Source organism: Corapipo altera, unplaced genomic scaffold (genome assembly GCF_003945725.1).
Source record: "Corapipo altera isolate COAL_440 unplaced genomic scaffold, ASM394572v1 1, whole genome shotgun sequence".
In the NCBI taxonomy this organism is placed as follows: domain Eukaryota; kingdom Metazoa; phylum Chordata; class Aves; order Passeriformes; family Pipridae; genus Corapipo; species Corapipo altera.
Window position 1 is genome coordinate 12633905 of NW_020884873.1, and position 18694 is coordinate 12652598.

An 18694-nucleotide genomic window follows, 5' to 3' on the forward strand; every position below is an offset into this window, starting at 1 on the left:
GTAATTAAGGCTGTGGAGAATGAGCAACCCTGGTTAGTTACCTTCTGTGAGCATTAGTGAGCAGCATGGCCAAATGTACCAGGAAAAGTTACCTTAGAACAGCAAGGTTTAGTCTGAGCAAAATATAACCTCACAAAGGGAAGTAAAATACATTCAATGTTAATTTGTAATAGTTTAGTCAAGGAGAAGAAAATCATTATCCAAAGGATTTAGGTGTTTTGCCAGTCTGTGTCAGGATGAATTCATTCAGATCATTACAAGAAAAAAGAGTCATATTGAGATAGGAGATGAAATCTGTTCTTGTTTCTGACACTGACCTGCTGGGAGGGCGAGATGAGCTCTCTGTTCCCCATCTCCTGCGGACCTTTGCACCATCCAGTTAGATGGAAGCGAGCCTCGTGGGGGAGAGCTTACACCAGGGTTATACACTGCCAGGCATGATCACTCCTGCTTTCAGCGTCTTACCTCAAGAATAACAGCATGGCATTTCTTGGTGTAGGCCTGAAGTTGTATCCCTGGCTCACAGGAACAGCGTTCACCTGAACTGCTCAGAGATATTGGAAGGGGACATCCCACAGCATCCCATGCAAAGTGCCCGCCCTGGTCATGGGGAACAGGAACTCAACATGCTCAACACGTAATTGTGGGGTTCCCCTCTCCTCAAACAGGCTGCTAAAGCCCATGAATTACATGTAAAGAAACCAGCTATGCAGCAGTTCTCTCCTGTTTTTCCTATTTGGGTTTCAAAAGCTCTGGAGCAATATTGGTGTGTTGCACACTGAGTTAAAAATTGGAAACATATTACCTTGATTTAGCATGGGACTGAGTAAATTGTATTCACTTAAAATAGCAGATATCCTGCTGAGAAGAAAATAAGTATTTCTGCCTGACTGTGTGACACCTAAGCTGCAACCCGGAGGTGCAGGAGGAGGATCTGTGTTACCAAGAAACCCATTAACATCGGCTGGCAGGTCAGAGCTGCTGGGGGGAGTAGGGCATGTGTCCCAGGCAACTCCAGGCATTCAGGACTCCTTCACCTCCTCCCCATATCCTGTGCAGGGTTTCACATGGTTTCTGTCTAGGTGGTGTCTGAGCTCCTGTCTGGTCTCTGCCCACCTTGTAGTTTGATGATGTTGCCTTTTCCTAAGGGAGGTTTCATTCACAGCACTAACTGGCCTTTCTGCCTGTGTGGCTCCACAGTATTTGCTGAAAGCCTTGCTCCTGAAATGTGTAAAATACTGAGGTTTATGACAGCGAGCTTAGCTTACAGAACCCACCATCCCAGGTTTGTGAAGTTTGAAGGACCCAGAAGACGACACCTGCCCACATGGTAGGATCATTTGGGTGCCTCTGACACCTTCTTGGGCAGGTGGAGGTTCCCAATGCTGGAGACTCCTCACTCTGTTTCAGCACATGCATATATGCATATCCCTTCTATTGGGATTTATCCTGTATCTAAATGGAGTCTCTCATGTTTAGCTTCCTTACTACTTCTCCTAACCAGATTGAATCCAGACAGAAGATTATTCCCTTCCTCCTTGTGGAATTTCTTATGTATTTTTGTATTTATGTATCTACTCCATCCTGTTTCCCCACTCCGCCCAGTTTATCTCACCCCTACTACCACAACTCCTTGCAACAGAGAAACAAATGTCAATTTTTCCATTGTCTCCTAGGTGCCAGCTATGTTAAAATGCAGTTTCTTATTCTGTTTTTTAAGGGCTACTCCCAGCTCCACCCTGGCTGACTCCATGCATCCCCAGCCCAGTGCTCCTCCTGGTGCATCATTTGCAGACACCCATGGCATGCCTTTTCCTGACCAGTTCTCAAGACTCTCCCTGAAATCATATCTACATGTCCCACAGTAAAGATGTAATAGCAGAGTACAGCAGCTACAGGTCCCTTGGCTTTAAGCTTCCAAAGCCATGTTCTTGTTCTCAGACTTGGGTTGTCCCAGTGTTTCATCTATGCCCTGATTGTAACCCGGCAGTTGAGAGATGAAAGGTGGAAGTCTCTTTTAACCCGTCTACAGTCCCTGGTGACTTGGAGACAGTTCTGCAAGCCTGGCCCTTTCCCAAGCAGCTGCGGGCAGCAGTACTGTGTCCTTGGGAAGGATCTGTCCCAGGTGAGGGCAAGTGCAATTGGCTCCCTCTCAGCAGAGAAGATGGAGTGCAGCCTCACCATCAGTCCCCACTTCCTGTCCTCCACCCACATGAAAGCAAACTCACTCTGCTGCTGTGTGTCTGTCCACCTGTTAGTGCAATTAAGTCCATCGAACGTGGTGATGGTAGGGGCACCTAAGGGTTACTTGAGGCAGCTTTGAGTGGCCAGTGATCATAGTGTAGCAGTGAAACACCCATGCCTGGGACCAAGAAGTGTTAGGAAGGCAGTGGTTTGTCCCTGTGTGTTACAGGTTACATGCACAGGTCCGGAGAGTGCGAGCTCAGCTCCAGCCACCACATGTGTGCGCGGCTGTGTGCGTGTCTTGGAGGGAAAAGGACAGAAAGTTTTCATTTTAAAATTAAATTCATGAGATAGCCAGACCTTTCAGCTTTTTAATACAAACAGTGATTTATTGATGCACTTAGGAAATAAGCCAGGAGCGAACAAATTCATCACGCACCGTCCTTTCCGAGCTGCTGTGGCAGCGGTGTGGGGAGCTCCGAGTCCCAGCAGCAGAGCCTCCGCTCTGGGAAGACAACACAGCTCTGTCGCTCTCACCCCACCACAGCTGCTGAGGGTCCTGGCCTGGGGTTTCATTAGCTTCTTTTTGCTGTGAGAAAAAAATAAAAGGATTGGCCATCTACCAAATTCCCCTTCTCCCCATTCCTTCCTTTGGCTGCTGGAAAAAGGATGCAAAGTGCACTTTGTACATGCAACATGAAGCTCCAAGCTCATCTTCTATAAATTAAATCCCAATAAACCCTCCAACATGAAGCTTGTTTAAAGTGTTCCCAGGTCGAGGCTTCTCTGGCCTTTCTGATGATTTCTTACCTCTCACGTGTTTGCACTTGAACTCGGTCACTTCAATTTTGCCTGCCCTGTGTTTGTAATATTCCCCCAGCGCTTCAGAACAGCAACATGCACAGCAGCACATCCCGCAGCCACCATGTGGCCGGGCCATAGGTCTTTCTGCCTGGTTTTCCTGGGGACTTCCAACTTTTCCCTCTCCTTGTTCAGAGGAGATGTTTTACAAAATGTGTGCATTCATCTCATTAGCCCCAAACCCTATGTATGGTATGAGTCCTGATACCAAATAGTTCCCAGCAGGGAGAATGAGAATGGACAGGCTTCTGAAAATGTTTGGATTTATACAGGAGGAGGTGGCATTGGAAGTGAGCTGGTTCTTTTCTTCCTTAATCCATACCTTATTGTGTGACAGAGTTTTAGCCTGATTAAAAAACTGGTTTTAATATAGAGCTGGTGCCATTTGGTGTCAGTCTGTGATTTTTCAAGATTTTTGCATCATTTAGACTCCCTGTGGTACTTTACTTTCTCTCCAAGATGAAAAGGACAATATTTAATGACCTAGTTGTGAAGTTTTCCCAGGAAAGTATCAGCATATATGGCTGCATGTGTGTCTGTTGCCAGATTTTGATGGGTTTAGTGTTGTTTCTTTTCTAGCACCCAACTAGTACTTGTCTAGTACCTGGACAAAGAAGAGTGAATGCCAAAGTTGATGTGGGTTTGAGGGGTGCTGTTAATCAAATAATTGTAGTCTCTGGACCAAAAGAAATGCAACTGCTGAAATATCTCACCCTTCTCTGCTACATACACGCACAGACAAAGATGGAGATGTGCATAGGAAGAAGGAGGAAACATATGAAGAAATTCAGGATTTTTGACAATACAGTGGTAGCAGCTACTGTGTATTGACTGTTTTACTCTCAAGAGCTTTGATCCTCTTTTTCACAGCCCTGGTGCATTTTGTGCTGTAGGAACTGAAAGTGGTGTGGTTATCTTGTCTTGCAATACAGAGAATTGGAAAAAAATGTGTATTCGGCCTAATCTTCTCTGTGGGGCAATAAGTTCAGTGCATGAAATGGAGAAACGAAAGCAGCTTTGTAATGTTTCAAGAGTTTCCTTCAGAGGATATAATTTGTCTCTAAAATGTTCTCACTTAGTAAAATCACTCCTAAGTTAATGTTAGTTTTGTTATCTTCTATTATCCAGCCACTCTGTTGAGACATTTTCATAGCAAATTCATATTCCAGTTTGTCTGTCCATAAGTTGTCAGGGAAGATGTTAAGCATTTCCATCTCCAGTACACACAATGTGCTTTCTCTGAATGAATATTAATTGAGATTTTGGTGAGATTCTCATTTGAGTGCTGGAAGGTTTTGAAAAAGTTCAGTCAAAAATAATATGCTATGAAATGCGAAGTAGATCAAAGTATGAAACGTTGCAAAAATATTACTTTAAAAAAATTGTTGCAGTCCAGGTCAGTTTAATAAATTCTCTTTATCAGAAATGCAATTGTTCTCTTAGATACAGTGTTTTGATTCACATAGTTACAATTGTCTTACTGTCATCTGTAAAAATCAGCAAAGAGTAATAATTATTTGAGATAATTAGAGAAATGCTTATCCTTGGGCTGTTGAGTATGAAAAAATGCTAGTTCCCCATTATTGTCTAATGCTGAACATTTTTAAGAATACAATCTAGAATTTGGTGTATAGCACATATATACACTAAGTAGAGTAGTTACGGATACAAATTGTAAAAGCCAAGTATTAAAATAGTCTAAACTATGTTTGTAACTTCAAGAGTGCCCATCAAAGTTTCAAGAGCCTTATTCACACTTTTTATGTGAGAACAGGATTGGAAATGTAACATCATGCTCAAAAAACCTCCACCCTTTTAGCATCTGGGAAAATATAAATAATATTGAGAAACATTTTGTATATTGAATAACAAACATTTCATAGAGCGCAAATGGTGTGGTTGATAAGCTACAGGAAGGAGAGCTGATAACATCTGAGAGATTTCAGACAACTGAAAGACTAATCTCTCTTGATGTCATATAACCAGGACCATTAGTGCCACCTATAGTTAGTCTGCCTGACACTTCTCACTTTAAGACCTTTTTTTTTTGGTGGATTTTGAGCCTGTTGCAAACTCCTTCTGAACAAATACCATTAAGAAGAATTTGGTTGAGATGAGCTCTGGTTTACTAAGCTTGACAGTACTACTGGATAGACCCAGCTGGGTGTCAGCTGGTTTTTAATTGGTGGCTGCTTGGACCACAGGTGAGGGGAACGCTGCAGCAGCTTGCGTAGTTCTAGCACAGGACAGAAACCAAACTTCAAAACATGAAGGTAACTGAAGAATTAAAGGCAGATACAAAGTCTTCATTAATGCAAAACTGAAGAGAAAAAGCAGTTTAGCAAGGCATGGACTGCAAACCCCATTCATAATATTTGTCCTCCTTATTCCACTCTAATTTGGATAATTTCACCCTTCAGTCTGCCATGACCATATTTCATGTTAGCACTTCCAACATAGGTTGGTTGTGAGCCTAGTTAAATTAATGTACAGAATTAGCTGCAGGCAATGCAGCAGAAATAAATAAAATCCTGCCTTGTAAATGTGGGGGTTACTTCTTTCCACACTATTTTTTTTTAATAGTGAGACAAAATTTAATTAATGGGCTTTTTGAGTGACACTTCGGTATTTCTATCCTTCTATTAAAAAACTGCTTTCAGTGCAGGTACCTCTGCATTGGATTGATCTCGGTGCCTGGTTTGCAGTACACTACTATATTCAGAAAAAAAGTTAGTTAAAAATTCCCTTCGTTTAAATCTGTACTTGCTGCTTGGCCATGAAGCTTGGAAAGGTCTTCAAAGATTATTTTATCCTGCTGTGCCTAAGTAACCAGAAGAAAATACCTCCCATCTCATTACTCTGATTTACCTTGAATAACCTTTGCACGTCGTGAGTTGATGACTGCCAGTTGGTCAGCATATGTATTTCTGATCAGTCTATTCTCTAGTGCTCTGCATAAAAAGCCCTCCTGTCCCCCATTCCCTGCGCACCACCCCCCCCTCCTTCCTGCTGTACAGAAGACATCCACATGAGCAGAGCGTGCTGGATTTAGCTTTCCTCCCCTGTTGTTAGTTTGGGACTGATGGAGATGAGAAGCTTCTGGGATCAGAGTGTCCCCAGACTACATTTATCTTTTTCTTTTTTTAAATGCCACTGAGCTTGGGAGTCTCCCGCTGCTCATGTTGCTTCACTGTTCAACTTGGTTGCTGCATCAGAAAAGGAAGGAAAACTTTGATCTTGACATGCCCTTCTTCTCTGTCCCAGCTTACAACTTCTGCAGAAAAAAAACCCCATGATTCAAGTGCATCTGTGGTGACAGTCCTTTCAGGGAAGAACAGATGCTTTTATCAGATGTCTTCCCAAAATCTTTAATGTCCAGATAAGCCCAAGTGAACTGTCAGAGGACAGACCCAAGCACTGACTTTATCACCATCCCCATGCTGCTCTCAGGTAACCTGCCCACAGGCTTAAAAGTGTCCTTTCCCAAAGTGAGGTAGATTTAGGCCATTACTTACTGTGGCTTCCAGAACTGAGGGATCAGCAGGACCTCTGGCAATGACCACAGAGGCAGCAATCAGTGTCCAGGCAGCAGCTGTGCCCTCACAGCTCCGCTACAGGCACATCTATAACAGCTTTGGAGGAAGACAGTCCATGACCCTAATTGTTTGACTTGCCCTTCACCATCTATGTGTTTAAAGGTATCTGTCCCTTGGATCTTATCTCTCTGGCTGCTTAAATTTGTAGGGTATATTTTCTTCATTAGCTGTGAGCACCTTTGCACATTTTCACTGACCAAGTGGACCTTCAGTCTCGTGTAATCTTATTGTTTTCCCAGTTCCCCTCACCAGCTTCAGGAGTGGAATTATTATGTGGTTAAAAGCCTTGCCTATAACTTAAAATGAAGAGGAACCATATTAGCATTAGATAACTCACTGTTAGTATATAATTTCAAAATACTAAATTGAAAAATGATGTTATGATTACCTTGCATGGTGCTGTAGACTCTACAGATCATGGAGGATGTCCTCAGTGCAAAGGCACATCCTACATGGATGCCTACATGGCACTTCATCCATCAGCCATACCAAATGGTACTGTCATTTATGAGAACAAGACAATACCCTTTTACTGTTGCATTGCTATTTGATATGCATTCTTTGTGCCATCAGACAGGCCAGAGCACATGCAGAGCTGACCCTGGGGTGTTGGTGTATACTTAGTAAATGTAGCTGACAAACCTGTATGCCATTTCTTTGTCTTTTTTTCCATGTTAAAAATAATGAGAGGCAAGTACCACTTGAAAATGCACAAGTGTAATCTTTTAAGTGAATTTAATGTAGTACAGTCTTATTTGCAATTGCAAATACTAAGGCTGCATTTTTCCCCTTACTCCAAATGCCTGAAAATCTCATTAATGTTAATGTATGGGAAAGAAGTGCTTAGCTTATTGATGGAGGAATGAAATCAGGAGCAAAGCACATCTCTGCAAAGATTCATCTGCAGATTAGGGTCTGAAGCAACCATTAGATTATCAAATCTGACCTTCTATCTAATACAGGCCATAGAATCTCATCCACTTAATTCTGTATTTATCCCAAGAACAGCACTAGAAAATCAAATACAGTGCATTAACATATTATAATTTAGCAATATATTCAGGCATTTCTCCTTTTTTTAACCCTAAAACCAGAGGCAAACAGCACTACTGTGCTATATGATTATTGATGAAAATCTGCAGGAGGAGAGATTTTAGCTTTTTATCTGTCTGCAGAGAAGAATTTGTGTGTCTTTGTGCTTGCATAGGATTTTGTTTAGTTCTTTGAAAATTATTCATTGGTAACTCTAACCATTACAAAGCTGGTTGAGAACCATTAGTTCTGTTTTTCTCTGAGGACAGCACAAATTGAAATAGGGATTTTTGTATTTTTTTAACAGAAAAAAGTAATTTTCTTGAAAAATCTGTGTGGTCCTTGACAATTGCTTTCTAACATCTTATTTGGAAACTCCCTGCCAGTCAGTTTTCCTAGGAAGCACGAAGCACATTTCACATCTGGTTTCTCATCCCTTTGACTATAACACAAAACTGCCCTTGAAGTGCACCTGGGAGGTATCCAGGGGGATACCACACACACACACACACACACACACACACAAATGAGCCAAACTGTCTAAAAGACCTGCACTGGGCTATTGCATGTTTTAACCATTAGCCAGCATTTTACTGAACAAAGGGGCTAAAGAGATGAGACGAGATGAGGAAAGTATCAAGGAATTCAGAGGAGAAGTGGTGGGTGGCACTGCACAAAATACAGATGTCCCAGAACTGGCACATCAATATTCTCTGAAGAAAAAAATCCTCCTGCCCAAGTTTGAGGTGCCCCAACCCCTTGGTGTTGCTCATCCTATGAAAACATTTCTTTGCAACCCACCACAGCCCAGAGGGAGGGAGAGTCTCTGCTGCTCACATGTTGCAAAAGCTTTTGCTGCCCCTTGGGCAGGTGAAACCTGGGCTCTTAGGGCTTGTCTGTAACAATGCAATTTCTATTTCCTTCCTCTCTAAAGCTCAGAAATCCTGCAACTAGCTTGGTCCCATCTTGAAATTTTGTCTGGGTTTTCGACTCAAAAGTGCATTTGGATCCTGTTCTTTGTGGGGTTTTTTAAAAAATATGAATCATGGCTAACTACTGCTATTGAAAGCAGATATTTGACCTGTGACTGCAGGAACTGGAGGTTCACTATGAACCCCCAAGCTGGTGCAAAACCATTTTCCAAGGATGAGGAGTTTTGCCTGGCATAATGGTTTTGTCTGGTATACTGGCAAGGAGGAAGACCCCTATAACCAAAGGAGCCCCTACAGCAGATGCACAGTCTACATTGCCTCAAATACTTCTTTGCAGAGTCCTGTGATCCATGATAACCTAAGTAGAAGATACTAGAGAAATACTTCCAAAAGACTGAGCATATAAGAAGGAATCTCAGAGCTCCTTGCCTATCAAAGAAGAAGGTCAATACTTGCCTTAATTCTTGGCTTTGAGGCTAAATTAGTTACTGAGCATAAGGCAGGTAAATGGTGTTAAATAAATGTAAATAACATTAACCAAACCTTCTCCCTGTTGCTTTGATGCAATTTCTTCACAATATGTAAAAAGGCATTCGTAGCACTGATGGTAGGGCTGCACAAAACAACACCATGCCATGCAGAGACACCCCAGGTGGCTCTGAATAACCAAACACAGGAGCCTGCACTAGCATGGCCCTTTGCTTGAGCTAATATTCCCTGTTTCCTGGAGGAGCTCATTGCCTGCCTTAGTAGAAGCTCTTGCTGTGGTTGCTGGACACAGTCTGGGCAGGAGTGGCTGGTGGTGAGAGAGTGGCCTTCTCTGCACAGCTGCTGTGTGGGTCCTCCCTAAAACAGAATAAAGACTCTCCAAAGTATCCAGTAGCACTGATAGTTGAAAGTTAGGGCACTGTTATCAAAATAGTAAGGAACATAGAACTGTGTGTGTTAGAAGACCACACACTCTTTCTTTCTCTGTTAATGTGGCTTCAGCAGAGAGGCAAATTTATCATGGATATTCTGTTCAGTGAAGAAATCGCATATGAGTGAATGGTTCTCTTGGAGAGTTGCAGGAATATCCATGGGCTTCATTTATTCTGACAAGGTCATAGCCAGGTAACAAGCCACGATTATTCAATTCTCTAACATAAAATACACCAGCAACAAGGGCACAAACTTTTTATTTTGAAAAATTTTCCAATTCTGGTGTCTCCCTACCCCATGTTAGCAGCAAACGGGGTCCAACACTGCTGTAGCGATGGGATGGACTGCAGAGTGGACTAAGCAGTGACCACATGTCAGATTGAGGGTTCTGTAAATACACTTGCCACCAGGCTGTGTGAGCACTTGTGCTCCTTCATGTTGGCTTCAAAGCAGACCTCTGGAAGCTTTGTGAACAGCATTTAAAAAGTATCAAGAAGTTTGTGTATCAAGAAGTTTGGAGACAAAAAGAGTTTATCTTCTAGAATAGGAACAGTTTTACTCTGCCACACAGTGAACTGTTCTATGCAGGCAGAAATCTACTTTTCTATGAATTTATATAATAAGCAAAAAGGCAGTGAGAGTTTCCCAGCCGCTTGACTTACTGGTGCCTGTGCTTTCTTTGCAGTTGTCCAACACAGCAATTCTTCATCAGATTAGACGAGACCAAGTGACAGACACGTGCCGAGCAAACAGTGTGTCCAGCAGGAAGCGCCGCGTGCTGACACCCAATGATCTCAAACACCTGGTTGTGGATGAAGATCATGAAATGATCTATTGCTATGTCCCCAAAGTGGCCTGCACAAACTGGAAGAGAGTCATGATGGTTTTGACGGGAAAAGGCAAATACAGCGATCCGATGGAAATCCCAGCCAATGAAGCCCACGTGTCTTCAAACCTGAAGACCCTCAACCAGTACAGCATCCCAGAGATCAACCACCGCTTGAAAAACTACATGAAGTTCCTCTTTGTTCGCGAGCCTTTTGAGAGACTGGTGTCAGCCTACAGGAACAAGTTCACCCAGAAGTACAACACTTCCTTCCACAAGCGATACGGCACCAAAATCGTGAGGCGTCAGAGGAAAAACGCAACCCAGGAAGCTCTGCGCAAAGGCGATGATGTGAAATTTGAAGAGTTTGTGGCATATCTCATCGACCCACACACCCAAAAAGAAGAGCCCTTCAATGAGCACTGGCAGACTGTGTACTCCCTCTGCCACCCTTGCCACATCCACTACGACCTCATAGGAAAATACGAAACGCTTGAAGAGGATTCGAATTACATTCTCCAGCTGGCAGGAGTAGGCAACTACCTGAAATTCCCCACCTATGCAAAGTCTACGAGAACTACTGATGAAATGACCACAGAGTTCTTCCAGAACATCAGCTCTGAGCACCAAACGCAGCTGTATGAAGTCTACAAACTTGATTTTTTAATGTTCAATTACTCAGTGCCAAGCTACCTGAAATTGGAATGAGGGATGGGTTGGGGGGAGAGAGGGGAGAGAAAGCCTGTTTTATTTAAGATTTTTATTTGTCATAATAAATATGGAGAATGGGTTATTTTGTAAATTAATATTTTCTTTTTTTGAATGATGCTGCGAGCAGCACAGTCAAAATTATTTAAATCAACTGTAAGAAAGGACAGCTCTCTTTGCAGGGTAACAGGATTGTGACGATCTAGCTGTAGAAATGACTAATACTGCTACACTGTTTAAAAAAATGTTGTGTTCTGGTGAATTTCATTGATCTTGCATTCCTCCAATTCTAATTAATGTTATTTATACTTATTTAAAACATTGTCTCTTGGTAGGTGTCACTTCAGCAGCAGAGATAACATAACATTTGGACAAAAGGAGTCTGGGTTTGTGCTTTCCTCAGTAGAGCTTGTCTCTGGGTATTACTCTTCCATTAGCCATTGATTCAGGTAAATACAGAAATGGTTCTAGATACCACATGCTTTGAGAAGAGTGGGGGAAATAAGTTCTTCAGAAAGTGATATTGCACTCTACACTAGTACAAAATCTATCTTTCTAGCCCTGAAGAGGAAAAATAAACCAGACTTGGGTAGATACGTGCTATATAAAACCCATGACTGAAAGAAATGTGAATGTATTCCTCAGAAAGAGAAACCTTGAACCTTTTATAAATCCTATTGAGCTTATCAAGAATATGACCAGTCTCATTGTCTCTTAATTTGGGCCTGCCAGCCCAAAAAAATGCAGATTTGCACATGGTCCATCAGAAAAAAACCAGCATTTTGGAAGTGACTGTAAGAGATTTCTGAATGCTCAAAGCAATTGGCATTGACTTAATTCATATCCAGGACGGGGTTGGGGGAACTTCATCCTCTGCAAGTTGGCCCTCTCTGACAAATCTTAAGATGGACAACCAGAGCTGGCTCGAGAGACCCCAGTCATGATACATTGCTATAAATGATCTGGCCATGTCATTTGAAAAGTCAAAAAGTCATCTTCATGTTAATAGCATGCAAGACAATAAAAAAGGTCTCATCGTCCCACGTGCTGGTTTCATGGCTTTTTCCTAGGGGGAAGAGGGAGTCTTCTTTTTTCAGTTGATGCCTAAATACTATTGACAGGGATGTTTTTAAATTCCAGTGGGTTAGAAATTCATCTTAAGTGAGCCCTAGTGTAAGGCCATGACCTTTTGCATTAAGGTGAATGTCTCAGTACTGGTTGTTTTGTGTACAACAGCTTGTTGGGATGACAGATTGTACCAGTCACAATTGTTTTGGGCAAGCAAACAGTAATCTATTCACACCAAATAAATAATGAAAAATGAGATTTCAGTGTGGATCTGTTAGCCAGCTAGTGAGAGCAGAAGATCAGGCTTCTCCAAATGTTTGCTTCAGTTTGACGCAGGTGAGGTGCATGGCCTGGGGAATGCTCTGTAGCCACCCCAAGGTGTCCTGTCTGGGGGTGGCAGCGCCATCAGAGAGCCGAAGGGCAAAAGGAGGCAGAGGCTTAAATTGAGGCACTTGTGGGAATCTAAAATATGTTTTAAAGTTGATAGATGGTTTAAGTGGGGTTTTTGAATTGCCTGTGTGTCAATCTTAAGATCGAAACAAACCCTTCCAGAAATTACTGATGATTTAAATAAACTCAATTGAAGGCAGAGCTGTTTTAACAGTATCAGAGCCAGATCCTGAAAATGTATTGTACAGTAGCCAGTAATATCCACTAAATTACGTTAGTTTCCAGGACACAGATGTGATTAAAGAAGAAAAATAGTTTGCATCTTATTTGATAAAAATAAGTTGCTGAATAAATCTCATAGAAAAAAAATAACAAACAGCAGCTAAAGTCCTTTCACAATTGGATTTGGTCTTAGGCAGGACTCGGATCATTATTTTTTGTATCATACCATACAAATATATCTCTCATCCATTCTGGAACAGCCAGTTTTCATAACCCAGGTCCTATTTATAACCCAGAGCACTGGCCCAGTGGCAAGCAAAGGGATAGCTGGCTGTGCCTATCCACCCTGGATTCCTGTTGGTTGGTTGCTGGCGGGTCTTTTACTGAAAGCAGTTTTGTCTCATTTAGAGTATGTGGAGCTGTTGGAAGTGCCTCTCACAGTGTGCCCTGGCTTTTTTGTGTTCCTAGTTCAATGGTTGTATGTTTGTTAAAAAACAACTGAGGGTAGATTCCCCTTTCTCCCCCCGCCTTGCAATACTTCCTACAAGCTATTTGTGTGCTTGTTTGGTCTTGCATCCAACAGTGCTCCTATTTTGGTCCAATTTTCTCCTCAGTTAGCTGTTAATTTCTCCAGGAGGAGGTGATGTTAATTTTTTCATTTAAGACAAAAGTGGCCTGAGAAAGAAAATATTTTAACAATGGTGTGGGCTTCCCCCTTTGTTTTTGTACTTGAGCATCATCACCACGTTTTTATCTGTTCTGAAATACTCCCTTTAGTTTCACAGCCTTGTAGACACAAAAGCCCTATTTGACAGCTCTGATAGAAAAGCTGTAGGTGAAAAACATGTTCAGGAGATCTGAGGAGTGAGCATTACTCCAGCCAGGATTTTTAGCAGCAGCTTTGAGTTTGATTACCCAAATTCTGCCTCCCCACAGAGGGCTGCTCTGTGGGTGCATGCTCACCACTGAGAGGAGTGGACTAAAAGTGGGCACTTTTAAGTCACTTGCTTTTTAAAAACCTCGATCCCAAACTACTACAACCTGGTTATTTAGTGTGTTATATCTGTTTTGGGGTGCTGTGAATAGGCTGTAGACTGTGTTTAAAACGAACAGCTGACATGCTGGATTTGATCATGCAGTGAGCACAAAGCCCTCACCAGCTCAGAGAAGGATCACAGATGTTAAGGAATAGCCTTTTCTTTTGGTCTACTGAGTGTGTTGTTTCTACTGAGCCAAAAAATATCTCTTTCTACTGCAGCCACACAGAAGGGATGGTCAGGGTTGTTCATCTTTATCTCAGTGAGATGGCAGCCACCACCTGCAGGGGGCGGGGGGGCAGCCAGGGAATCAGGCTGGTTTTACCCTCACCTCTTCACTGAGTTTCTCAGCTGGAGGAGAAGAGGGGCTGGTCTGCTCCCAAGCTCTGCCTCCCTCACAGCTTCATTTCTGCTGTGGCCACAGCTACTCCTGGGAGACAAACAGGCAGCACTGAGCCACAGCAAAATACAAAATACAGATTTCCTCGTGGGACAGCAAAGGCCACCTAGGGAGCTGTTGTTGTAAAAGGATGTGCATTAGTTATGATCGAGTCATAATGAGCACAGAGAGGACCCAATGGGGGAAGTCTTGCTCCCCACCTCTGTCCCCAGCCCCTTAAAGCTGCTGGAGCAGTGATTCTTTATCTCTGAGCAGCTGATGCCTCCCTGTCACTTGGCGTGGCCAGCACTGAGCCCAGCAGTGCTGGTGGCTCTGTACTCGGCACAATACCCACAGCCAGGGGTTCATTCTCCCCAGATGGCCCCAAGCACCTTAACCTGGAGGGCAGGCTGGATTTGGCCCATCGAACATGGTGGTGACTCCTGGGTGGTGGAAGGTCCCCCCAACCCTGACTTGGTCCATGCTTCAGCCTCTTTGTAAACCACATCCATTACCACAGAAATGTGCAAACTGCCTGAACCATGCGCTGTGTAAGACAAGTGAAATAAATAATCCACAAGCAGAAGTGCTTTTAGAAGTAAAATGTTTTAGGGTTTCACTGTAGTCTGCTGCACTTTTCAGGTACAAAAAGGGACTGTCCTTACTATTACTCTTGTTACAGAGAGTGTTATTTTCTTACATGCATGCACAATACAATGTGTACGAATAATTTAACATCAATGTGGGGTTGGATTTTTTTTTAACCTATTTGTATGCAGTAGAAGGCTTGTTGTAGAAAAGTATCTCCTCATACTTAAATATACTGTTAATAAAGAAAAAAGCTAAATTATACATTGCCAACACAAGTGTGAACTGCTCATGAATCTTTCCTTAAAAAAGCCATTCAAGCCTGATTATTTTTCTAAGTAACTTCAATTAAATTGAAGAAAGAAAGTTCCTCTCTGTGTGCTTTATTTCTGGCTCATGCTTTCAGGGTGGATTTTTCAGGGTGGGATTTTTGTCTACATGGCTTTCCTTTCTCACCTGCGTTATTGTGGCAGGACACACAGAAGACTTAAAATTATCTACTACTGTGGAGCAGGAAAGCTGAAGTCATCTAACAGCATCCCTCTTGCTCCTCTTCTTTCTTGAGTTCCCAGCCAGCAAGGATGAGGGCTGTCAGTTTAAGACCTGTTGCATGCCCAGAAACATTGTCCTACCTCAAGCAAAGGTGATTTAGAGCCAGACAGATGACGTAAACTCCAGGTACCTGATGAGCTTCAGCCCATGTGCTTGCTCACCTTCATGTGAATCCACTAGTAATGGCTTTGAGTTTTTAACATTTCCATCAGTCCCCAAGCCTGCGTAGTATTGTCCATGGTCTTCACTGAGGCCACATCTAACCCCAAAGTGGAAACTTCCAACTGAGCTTTGAAGACAAACTCAAGATCTCTTTGTAGGTGACATGCTTTAGGTCACTGAACATCTTGGTATCCCATCACTGTAACCTCTTCAGCATCTTAACATGCCTCCTGAATTGGGGAGGGCCCCAAAACTGAATGCCACATTCTGGGTGCAGCCCTGCCAGTGACAAACAGACCACTGAACCTGCCAGCCCCGCTCCTCACAGGGCAAACATCATTCACAATGAGAGCAGAGACAACCAGAAAATAGGCCATCTGCTGAGCAAGTGTCATAGTACATGATGGGGCACTGGCCAAGCCCATTCCCACCTCAAATGCCCCATCACCCTGCACTCCCTAATTAATAGGCAGAACTGCAGCACTGTTTATTGAAATCGCAGCTTGGCTGTGCATATTAAGATAACAACCTTCACCTTTCAAAACATTGGTGATTTGTGTCTTCTACAGTCTCAACCAGAGGGAGATAATTAAGAAGGTCTTGAGAAGGACTGGATCTAAGTGAGCACTTAGCCTGAGTCTGGCCACCCTGCTGATTGTTCTGTATCCCTTTGGCAGCTTGGCAGGGCAGGGAATACACACTCTTGGAAGTGATGCAATCCTCTTCCAGCAGTGCATGGGTCTCGCCACTGTACTGCCCTGAGAGAGCCCCTCGGCTGCATTCACAGAGATGGAGTGCAGTGTCATGCAGAAACAAGGGCCAGGAGAAGTCTCCAGGAAATCCCTTGGCTGTGTGGGGGTCAGTGCACTGGGGCATGCCAGGGAACCGAGCACAGGCAAGGGGAACCAGCAGCTGCAGAGGTCAGCCATGGAGGGAGGGAGCTGGAGGCTTTAAAAAATTGAAGTCACATGCACACAAAACTGGAAACTTCCATTTTTGAGGCAATGGGATAAGAAATGGCCTCTCTGCACAGCTCTTGGGTGCACAACTATCAGGTGATTTCCTTTGTTGCCTGTAAGAATAGCAGAGAAAGAAGCCCAGTCCTTGATACTGCCACAGACTCACAAAAGCACCAGTGGAAGGAAGCTCGAGGATTTGTCCTTTTGGCAAGCCTCAATTTTTCCATTAAATAATTACAAATTTACAAACCCCCTTCATTTTGGCACCCAGGAGCTGCCTGCAGCAAAGACCTCAGGCAGCTGCTGTACGAGTAGAGCTGGCAGCAGCAGAGCTCTGTGCAGCACCCCCAGGGCACTGGGGAGATGAATGTGCAGCACTGGGGGGATGTGACAAACTGTAAGGATCCTGCATGACTGAGGTGTCCCCTTGCCCAAGTGAGTAATTCCAGTGGAGCTAATGCAAAGTTTGAAGAAAGCCTGTTCCTGTAGTCATAATATGCTCCCTGTGCAAGCACGAACTCTGACACTTCCCTACCTTTGTTTGCATGCAAGTGCATTTCATTTAATTCCATCATAATTGCAAAAACATTTAAAATACGGGAAACTGGAAGGAAAAGAGAAAAAAATTAAACAAGTGTAGAGAAGAAACTAGAGCATATGCTTCCCAACCAACAGCACAGTGCTTTTCTCACTAGTTGTGTTACACATCATCACGTACAAGACTCCTGATGCCACACAAAAATATCTTGCTTTTCCAGGTGCACCTACAAGTTTGCCAAAGACTGAAAATTTTGAAAAATTAGAGTGGTTTTATTCTTCAATGCGCTAAAGGTCACATATCCAAAAGCCACCTCCCCAACTTGCATGCAAATCAGTTTTTTTAAAAAACTGTATTAAAAGAGGAAAATCAAATTTCTCTTTCCTATTGGCATGACAAAAAGCCAACTGTTTCCACTGTTACTTGAAATGTCATTCTACTGGAGTGCTCAAGCCTCCTGACTATGAGATTCAACTCACTGTCAATAAATAACTTCTGCTGGCTAAGTCAGAGCCATTTAGGACCCAGAGTAGTGACCTATTCATGGAAGAAAAAAGAAAATATTATCATTCATTTATACGTTGTTTAAAATATATTTTGCCAATATTTAATAATGTTACTAATTTTGAATTGAAATTGATTCCTCTGTCCCTATTTTTTGAGTAAATGCAGCCTGAGCTAATATTTCTTTAGGTGCACATGTCCTATCACTAGGCAATTAATGGAAAGTTCATGTTGGAAAATGAGACATAGCATTTAAAGTAAAATTATGTGGATTTGAAAATCTCATTTCAATCAGAGTTTTTAATTAAAAAGCAAGTAACCAGCAAAGCTGTTTTGAATCCAAATCAATCCAAAGTTTATGCCCTCATTTCTGTATTTTTCACTAATACATAAAGCTGTCAGAGTAACATATAGCTGAATAATAACAGTTTAGCCATTAGGCTTTGGTTTATTCTAAAAACTAGAATTTTACTGTGACAATTCATGACTTTTTAGCAGCAAGAGGTCTCTGTGCTGTCAGTAGGTATTTGAAGCCCTATATCAAGTCAAAACCTGCAGCCCACACAGCCCCAATTTCCCATAAAAGCTTGTGCAAATATGGGGTTTAAGCCTTTCTTAGGCTCAATTTAGTCAGACTTACTTCAGCAGATAACCATTCTAGCTAAGGTTTAATTTTATGTCTAAAGCAGAGGTGTTGGGGTTTTTTTAAAATGTGATTGCTCTATGAATGTGATCAATCACTGCATTTTTTTATCTTTTTTTTAAACTTGAAAGAAATTAATTTAGAAAGAGAGATCAAATCAGAGCAAGCAGCCACAATACAAAGAGGCACGTGTTGGTTGCAGAGGTGTCCAGGTAAATGTTGAGACATCCATTGAAGAAAAACAAAATATATTCCTTTCAGGAATTATAGCTATTCATGATTTATGACGAAATTTTCCTTCACTTATATGGAAGGACATAACAATTTAACTATTTTGAATTAATTTTACAATGTACTTTGCTAGTTTATCATAAAAATGTTACTGCTGTGTGTGTGCAATACGATTTTATGTGCTGTATGTATCATTCCTACAGCAGATGCTTTTAAAGCATCCCTTTTTCACTTAGGAAAATTTCAAAAATTAAATCCACCATTTTTAAATGAAAAAACTCCTTGACGTGCAAGGATTAGAAGGAGGCATGGCTGAGTGCAATTCAGGTGACAAATTAAAGTCTGTATAACTATGGAAAAG

The 18694-nt window shown here is 42.3% G+C and overlaps 1 protein-coding gene across 1 annotated transcript in view; it reads left to right on the plus strand.

The window, feature by feature from the left end:
* The window catches only part of CHST11 (carbohydrate sulfotransferase 11), a 161000-nt gene extending 148619 nt beyond the window's left edge, over positions 1-12381 (plus strand). Inside the window, exon 4 of the mRNA XM_027668787.1 lies at positions 10212-12381. Coding sequence (XP_027524588.1) covers positions 10212-11060 — 849 coding nt within the window. The 3' untranslated portion in view covers positions 11061-12381. The remainder of the gene's footprint in view (positions 1-10211) is intronic.
* The last annotated feature ends 6313 nt before the right edge of the window (positions 12382-18694 follow it).